The following is an 8,831-nucleotide window of genomic DNA, read 5'->3' as shown; positions in this document are numbered from 1 at the left end:
GGTCCATTTCTTTTGCTTTCATTCCAAAAGCATGTTAAAAGCACAGAAATGTAGCTTCAATCCTCGGGCAAGACATTCCCCCCAAACAATTTTGGCTTACCAGGTCTCGCTCTGGTTCTGGCTTTGCTCATTGCAGAGGGTATTTTAAACAAATACAAACCAAGTGACCATAGAAAGTGCCGGTTACTTGATTCTATTTGTATACTTTATTCAATACATTTTAAAATGTACTGGCAACGGCTCAGCTGCTTTAAAATTGCATCGCACAGATGTTTAATTTAAAATCATGTTATTTATCATGTCAAATGTAAAATTAATCTAGTGAAAACCTTTAAATTTCATAAAATCTATTTAGATTAACAATATTCTTTCTTTAGTTATTTCAAGTATTTGTGCTAAAGGTGGTCTGAGAAGTAGGCCAAGTCTGCAGTTCACAAGGGAACTTCTGTTTCTTTTCCAACATCTTTGTCATGGAGTAATGCCATTTCTTAACTTTGGAATTTCAACTTATGAACTTCATTACCCAGCAGATTATTAACTTTGGAATTTCAACTTATGAACTTCATTACCCTGCAGCACTTGAGCATAGTGTGTTGCCTTTATCTTATTTCACAATTAGCTGCTTGATACCTAACAAATCCAGCAAACACAGAGTTTTGTATGTGTCAGAACAACAAACGAAGACATTCTGTGTCCACATAATAGGTGCCTTGATAAGACACAAAGTCAACTGGGGTAGGGCCTGGGTTGATGGTGCTCTGATTAAATTGACAGACATGAACTTTGAATGAGAACTAAGCCATACAACAGAAGTAAGTAACCCGAAACTGATGTACAGTATAAATATCCAATATGGACTGTAATAAGTTGAAAATCTTCACCTGAACAGAAGACAGCCCTACATGTGCTTGGCTCAGTCTTTATTCCGTGGCAATTAAATACTCAACACTGTTCATCTATCACAACACACAAAATGTTATCCAGGGGAAAGCACTAAAAACTTCAACTTGAAGATAACATGCTGCATACTGAACTAATTTAGTTCACTGAAGCTAGCTGCATGAAGCATAAATATCTTTGCCAGTGAAGCTGATTGTTCGGGCAGCAAACTGACCTCTAAAACTGCCTGAACACTGGACAAAGGCATTTTGGGGATTAAATGTTGTACACCTCAAATATTGCTCGTTCAGCTTAATTGTCCATTGCTTTGTATACTTTCAAATAATCACACAAATAAAAAACTGAACATACATAAATAACTGTTTTAAAACAAAAGAAGAAAAATTTGAGCTACAAATGCAAAGATCAAACATGCCCAAGAGAGACACTAAAAGTTGAGACAAGGGATGGTACCAAAAATGTGACCAGCAGGTTCTACTAATGATTGGCTTCATAGTTCACCAGAATGAGACCTGAAACTCTACAATACCTGACAGCGTTTTGTCTGCATAACAAAGAAGATACTAGGATTTTTCATTTATATGCATTATGGGATTGGCGTCCCAAAGAAATTGATCAAGGTGAGGAAAGCATTGACGGTTCCCAATAATTTCCACTGAGCAAGATTTTGTTTTCTTTAGCCATCATGATTCCTCCACCTTTAATTCACAACTGTTTAGGGTTGAAGGTCATCACTAAAAGCATAAGTTTGAGGATTTGCATTTAAATTGTTGGTTTGGGTCACAATTCAGTTTGCACTTTCAGTGCAACTGAATTAACTTTTTTTGTGATAAGCAATTGACAGAAATTTTATGAAAGGATTTAGGAAACATGTCCATGAAAGGAATTGGCATGATCCCATAAGCTAGTTTGGTCATGACCCACACTTATGTCTTGCAAAAGACAGATATCGCTGACTGAAAACCCTTTCTAATTATCATAACCATGCCAATTATCCACCAAAGCAGTCAAAATTCAGTCATTCCTGAGGCAATACTGGACCCCAAATTAGAATATAAATCTAAAATTCCTTTCTTCTGATAAAAACTTCCATTTTTACATGAAGACATTGTCTGTACACTAATATTAACAAATAATCCTCTACTGTAACTGACCTGATGCATGTCAGGCACAATAACTCTCTCATTTGAAATAGACCTTATCCCCAAGAGAACCATTTTTAATCTTATTCCTTGAATATGCTATATAAATTGTTAACGGTTGAGTGGGATGGTATCAGACTATTTTAGGATTTTACGTTATCTCCAATTTGTTTCTACATATACAAAGACATACTAATTCCCATGGTTTTTGACTGATTCGCAGTATCTGTGCCACTTAATCTCACAGTTAAGGAGGCCATGTTCAAGTACAGTAAGTTTTTGGCAACTGTGGCTCCAATTCTTTGACCCTAACTCCCTTATAACTGAAATGTAATTATTAAACTACATGTAATTCTGTGACATTTGCAGAGAAGTACACTTACATTGTTCAGTTTTTTCACGAAAGTGCTGAAGGTGCTACAGGAATTTTTTAAAAATTAGGAAGCTCAATTAATTTTTCCCTAAGCTACAATATATAGTGCTTTGGCTCACATTTGTATGGCATAAGTGCTTGTACACAGAAAAGAAATCTGCAACAATAATTTACAGGTACAATGCACATGTATGAAATCCTCTAAATTCAAATTCTGTTAACAACGCATGGCTAGTGACACACATCTACATATACCGTATGGTTTCCCTTTGTATATAGAATGGAATTCAATAACTCTACACTCTCCTCATTCTCTCACTCGGACATGGAGGCCATTTATTTTATACTACATGTATGTGCATATTTGTAGAACATGCTAAGGTGAGATGGAATGGAATCCTGATTAAGTTGCTCTAAATGTAAGAAGCTGGTGAGACAAATGCTAAAAACACACAATAAAGCCATAGCTCCGCACCATCTGCAGTGCACATGAGCACCTACCTGTGCACTGTTTGTATAATAAATAAATTGTACTTTCCATTTTTGGTGTATTGACTTCAATAACACACTACAGTGGGAAAAACACAGATCTACAAACAGGAACATACTAAAAGCATTCTAAATCTTGACCTTTCCAGGTGTATGCAGGTTTAATCACAGACTTCACTTTTCACGGCAAGGAAGAACTCACACCCTCCTAACATGCGTAACTATTATGTTCACACAATTAACCTTTGAGAAAGATTCTGCTAGGATCGAAACGTCAGGCCCTCCATATTTTGAGATTTGTATTTTAGGTCATTGTAGATGGATAGGAAGAAGATACATGTACATACATGTAAGTGGATTTTTCATTATTACTGACAGAAATTCCATAAAATAGAATAGACATTTTAAAAACGCAATGCTACAATTAATTATACATGGCATAAAAGCTTTCCTAAATGAAAGAACTTAAAGTTGATATGAAATGTACTTAAAACAACAGTATTGTCAAGGTGAAAAGGACTCAATGCTGCAACGTGAGCAAATCTGCACAGAAGTGAAATTATGGGACAATATGATGTGCATGGGTATGGTACATGTATAAATGTTTTCATTTTGTGTACAAAGCCCAAATCTTTTTTCTTTGATTCAGGTACATTCCAGTTTCCATTAAAGAAAACGATATATATGGATTGGAACTGTAAATACCCGTCTCAAAGCGAAAATTGTCAAATCAGGGTAAAACTTGTGTGCAGCAAAAACATATCAATACCCAACAGTTAAACTGTACCATATTTACACCTAAGACACTTTCTTAAAATATATGACAGGTTTTCATTTTAAAAAAAAAGGAGAGAACTTTATGGTATTTTAGTCTTTCTTCATTGAGTTCTTAAACATAGTAACGGCAGCTCCAATCGTCATGGCGCCTACTACACAGCTCTGTGCAACAACACGTAACCGCATTAGGTAAATGGATGTTGACATTCCCTTCCTGTGCTTGTAGGAGACTGCTCCCCACACTAGGGCACCAACAAAGGCTGTGATACCTTGACAAGAGAAAAACACAGAAAATGTCCATTTTTTTACCTTCACCTTGATTTTAAAAATGAGCAGTTCAAAAGTGGTTGAATCAGACATTGTTATGGAGACTTCTTTGACATAGGGCATTGATGAAAATCTGTCAAAATGCATGCAAAAAACTAGATTCCTTTTGCATGAGAACTTGCAATTTGTATTGTTCCTGTCTGTTTTGCATTGCTTGTGTGGACTTGGGAACAAAAGAGGTCCACACAATGCAGGGTGTGTAGTCCCTGGGTGGGCTAAGTCAGGTCCACACAAAGTATTCCCCACCATAGAAATTCTTGGAGACATGGGTTAGGATTATCAACCACAAGGTGGAGAGGAACAGACGAAATACCCACCCCCATCCCTTAAAAATTAAAAAAATCCTACTTGTAAAAGTGTTTTAAGTGCAAGAAAACTTTTTTAGTTTTATTAATTACAAAATTCAGTGGAATATCCACAGAAGGAAAGTCATGTGAGGATTCTTTTTTCCATGTGTGTAAATAAATGTCAGGCTACCAACCAACTACAGTGTACATGTACGTGTGCATGTATGATGTCACACCAAGACAAATACCAGCAGATGATTAAATGATTATGCATGACACTGGCCAGAAAGCTGAAATGTGAAACGGGACCTCCTCAAGGCAAACATGCGATGGTGTGCTGTAAATTGTAGGCTGCTCCTTGTAAGGAAATTGGTGAGAAAAGGTGAACACTACAGACACAGCATGAGATTGAGCATGAGAAAAACAAGCACTGTATTCAAGTTAGCGGAAAAACCCTGCACCTAAATGTACATGTACAGTACAGTGTACTCGTATGGAGGTACATTTGAAACTCAAAAGTGACTGCACTCTGTGCTACATGTTCCTCAGATTTGCCATAATTGGGAAACCTGTGGCTGTTCAAACAAACAACTTGGCACTGACAAATGGGTATGTGGTCAAATGCCATCCAAACTCAGTTGAAGGACAGTTACATGTACAATGTACAGGTATGCCTTGGTACACGTATTTTTCCCCCGTTTCTAAGCAACAGCAAAAATTCAGGTGTAGCTTACAGGTCAGAGGGCAGTCTCCACATTTCCATGGAACTAATTCCAAATCACAAAGAATACTGCCAATTACTACCAATGGGCATATACTGCCCAATTCCATGCATTCTAATGCATGTACACCCATTGCAATGCTGTACATAGCAACTTGCATTCCTTCTGCTGAACATTATGCTTTTTCTCAGAAACAAGTGATATCAAAACATATCTATGCTAGCAAGGGTGTTATGCTCAACTCCAAACACCATACATGCTGACTAGCATTTAACCATGTAAAGATTCCCTCCATTAGCTGCCGTAGCCCCTTGGAATTTGGGGAAACTTTTGTTGGGGCGATCACGTCTATTACAGTCATTTGCAAAAGTTTAGGACCGCCCATAGAAAATGCATTAACCTGAAGGAAAAACAAACTTAAACCGATCAATCATGGCAACTTATGATTATTTTCAATGTGTAACCTTGGTACCTTGGTTGCACATTTTTACTACATTTCCATGATTTGACAGTCTAATATTCAGTGTGCTCTCCCTTATTTCTGATTGCTTAGACTGGCTTTTTTTTACCCATGCTGCCTTGCAGACAAAATGTCATACAAGACCTGCCTTTGCAAAAAATTTCATTCAAATGGGTATATATCACTACACTGATGTTATGCACCCCTGTAAATTCATGTTAAATAATCATTCAGTGAGACAGTGTAATGCAAGCCCAGTGACATAAATACCAATAAAATTCAAGGTGGTCTTAAACTTTTGCAAATGACTGTAGTATTGGCCTCCCCTAATTTAAACCAACTTATCCAAAATCTCTGTCATTGAGGTCTCTACCAAATTTGATCACAACCAATAACAAGACAAGTGGAAAATTTTGAAGGATTGAGGCAGTGTGGTTAACTTGTGGCTGATTTTTGAGAGATGCACAGTGTCAAGGTCAAGGCCAGACCTGGTGTCGTTCGTGCCCAGTCAAGCTGAAATAAAGGCCGGGTATGATATTTGAAATCATCCACACAGCTGACTGCTCCGAGATAGCATTCACACTGCCTTAAAATATCAAAAGGAATTGCTGTAGGATCTTGATGGGTGGAGGACGTGGTTACTCCTCCAAGGAACACATTCAAAACATAATGGAGGATTTCCAAATTCAATTTTTACCTTGAGGCAATTGGAGGATTTTGAAGGACTAAAGTTTCATTCTAGACGAAAGAGCTCAGGGAGTTTGGATTGAAATACTACAAAACAAGGGAGTTGGATTTCGGAGAATTTATCGTTAATTTTCAGGTCTTTCAATTTTGATTCTAGCAGTGTCAAATTCACAGTGGAAGTCCTTTCACTTAATCAAGTGATTATAGTTTTGTTCTTTTCCAAGTGTAATTTAAATACGAGATAATGAAGGAGGCATTAAGCTTGAAAAACAAGACAGCACACACTGAGTGCTTGTGCCTTTGATTATGAGGACTATAAATTGTTTGTACAACGCTGTGCCAGCTGATATTTGCAGTGGAACTCGCGCTTCAGTCCGAGTCCTTTTGGAAACCAATGTCATCTGCTCGTCCCAAAACCCTTTACAGTCAGCACGGCCTTGATAGTTCAGCCTGATTCCTAGACCTACCACTTTGTCTCACACCTCAGTTTCCTTGGGAGACTTGGGAAAAAGGACTACATTTTTATGTATGTACAACTCTGCTACTTACCTAGAGGAACAAACGGCTCATCTAATGCTTTTCTCTTTAGCTTCTGCACTGCTGTTTCTTGGTACTGCCCATAGTCAATGTTGGGTGGCTGTGTAACCGTGGATGTAGGGGCACCTGCCATTTTTGTACCAAGCTTTGAAAAAGACTCGAATCAACTCTGAAAGGAACAATGTGAAAAAGGGAAAGAAACATAGGGTGACTTCCACAGGCTTTTTAAAGTTTCTGTTTGTTCTCAGTCTGAATACATGTACATTATTTCACCATTTCAGCTTGTATACAATGTAAATCAATGCGTACATGCCGAAAATTGCACTTGTCACGGCTTCAGTGTGCAATAAAGGTTAAAGAACTGCACAATTCACCTTGTAACTGGTGACAGGTTTTTATGTCATGATATTTGATGAAAGAGAAAGATCACATACGATACAGTCTGCTTTGAATTCAACAATAAAATAATCAAATATTCAGTACAAAGTTAGTATAATGCTCACACCACTGCACTTGAAGTTGAAAGCCTATCTAGCAAAAAAAAAGACATATTCTATCATTACCAACTGATCATCACTAAAACTTTGGCCAAGGGGCTCCTCATTTGCTTGGAGAGACAGAACAAGGAGCCCCGTTATTCTACTTTTATACAATACCAGCATAAATCCTACATCATTGCTCACACGACGTTGAATTATTTGTTCTCTTCGACGGTACCCGTCGAATAGAACTGCATTTCATATGACTGGTTCCTGCCTCCATTTCATATATTTCACTCCCAGTATGGGGTCATGCTACATGTATTTAGCATCAGTAAGAAAGGAAAATAATGTGGGGACAGAAACCAGCCAATGTGGTGGTTGCACTTCAGACACAAAGCTGTTTCACTAACTGGCAGACATTGATATGCGAGGAACGTTTCTTCTCCAAACAGAATAGGCAATGATGACAAGGACTTATGTAGTCCGAGTAACTGGGACTCTACAAATTGTGTTTTGAACATGGTTGGGCGATCTACTATCGTCCACCTAGGATTTATGTAGGTAGGGGCCCTACTGTATAAAACAAAACATGAATGTTTCACATTCGTGTAATGGCAAGAATAATTTCATTTGGTGACAGATGATATTTTCAATAATCCATTCCACTCAGCTTCGCCTCATGAAATGGAACATTTTGTCTGTCACATAATCATAAACCAATTTTTACCACTGCACTGTCATGACTGTAGTGTAGGCCTACTCCTAAACAGTTATTTTTCGTATCTGCTCCTTACAGTCACGATGGTTACAATGCCAACTAATAGCATGCTTGTTCTCTGTTCAGAATTTAGAATGGAATCCTGTACTGTAGGCTATGGATTCTATACCCGTCACCCATGCACTCGTAGTACCTGCAGTTGGCCTATTGTAACTATAAATTGAGCTAGTCCAACTGTTACACCTCAACTATATCATCAGTCCCAACTATAGTTGGGCCGAACCCAACTATAGCTGATGTGCCCAGCACGTGCCTAAGTCATATTGCTTACAAATGTCATGTCATTGGTCATAGGGCTAGATGAATAGATGAGGTGCCGCATTTTAGATGATTTGTGTCAAGTGTGAGACACATTGACTTGGATAATGTTGAGACATTTCCCTCAAACATTGGTCAACAATAGTTGGGCAAGCCTAACTACAGCACTACAGTTGGCACAGTCTCAACTATAGTAGGGATTTATGTTATAGTTGGGCGTAACAGGACCATGGACTTCCATGATGGAGATACTTCGAGAACTCGAAGTCACTAACTCCGTGATACTCCGTGTGCACGGAGTTAGTGACTTCGAGTTCTCGAAGTAGTCAGACTACATACCAATTAGTTTGAATGATAACACCTCCTCGATAAACCGAAAACAGTTCACTTGTAAGTTGTAATGCAACCAGAGAAGGAGCGAATTGATCAAGGCCCGGTGGACGACGTTTTTAACGTTGTGTTGTGAATATCGAAACGGCACGTACGCGAGCATGCATTACAGCTGGTGTACGGCTTTTGATTGCGTTCTGTTCCCGTAAACCACTGGGCAGTGCCGGGCACCAAGGAATTTTGGTTAAAGAGGAATCCCGTGACGTAATATTAATACGTCAT

At 38.3% G+C, this 8,831-nt stretch overlaps 1 protein-coding gene across 1 annotated transcript; it reads right to left on the bottom strand.

Annotated features, from left to right (window-relative positions):
* Positions 1 to 183: 183 nt before the first annotated feature.
* Positions 184 to 8,724, bottom strand: LOC147798397 (HIG1 domain family member 1A, mitochondrial-like). The gene is made up of 3 exons (XM_087139657.1): positions 8,559 to 8,724; positions 6,714 to 6,870; positions 184 to 3,950 (listed from the first exon to the last, which is right to left on the bottom strand). The coding sequence occupies exons 2-3, from the start codon at positions 6,832 to 6,834 to the stop codon at positions 3,772 to 3,774; spliced, it is 300 nt and encodes a 99-aa protein (XP_086995783.1). The 5' UTR covers positions 6,835 to 6,870; positions 8,559 to 8,724; the 3' UTR covers positions 184 to 3,771.
* Between the last annotated feature and the right edge of the window lie 107 nt (positions 8,725 to 8,831).

Source organism: Acanthaster planci, linkage group LG08, assembly GCF_054643075.1.
Source record: "Acanthaster planci isolate LZ-2023a linkage group LG08, COTS_SCS, whole genome shotgun sequence".
Lineage (NCBI taxonomy): Eukaryota > Metazoa > Echinodermata > Asteroidea > Valvatida > Acanthasteridae > Acanthaster > Acanthaster planci.
The sequence above is the reverse complement of the archived record's forward strand: the minus strand, read 5'-3'. Positions and strand labels throughout refer to the sequence as shown.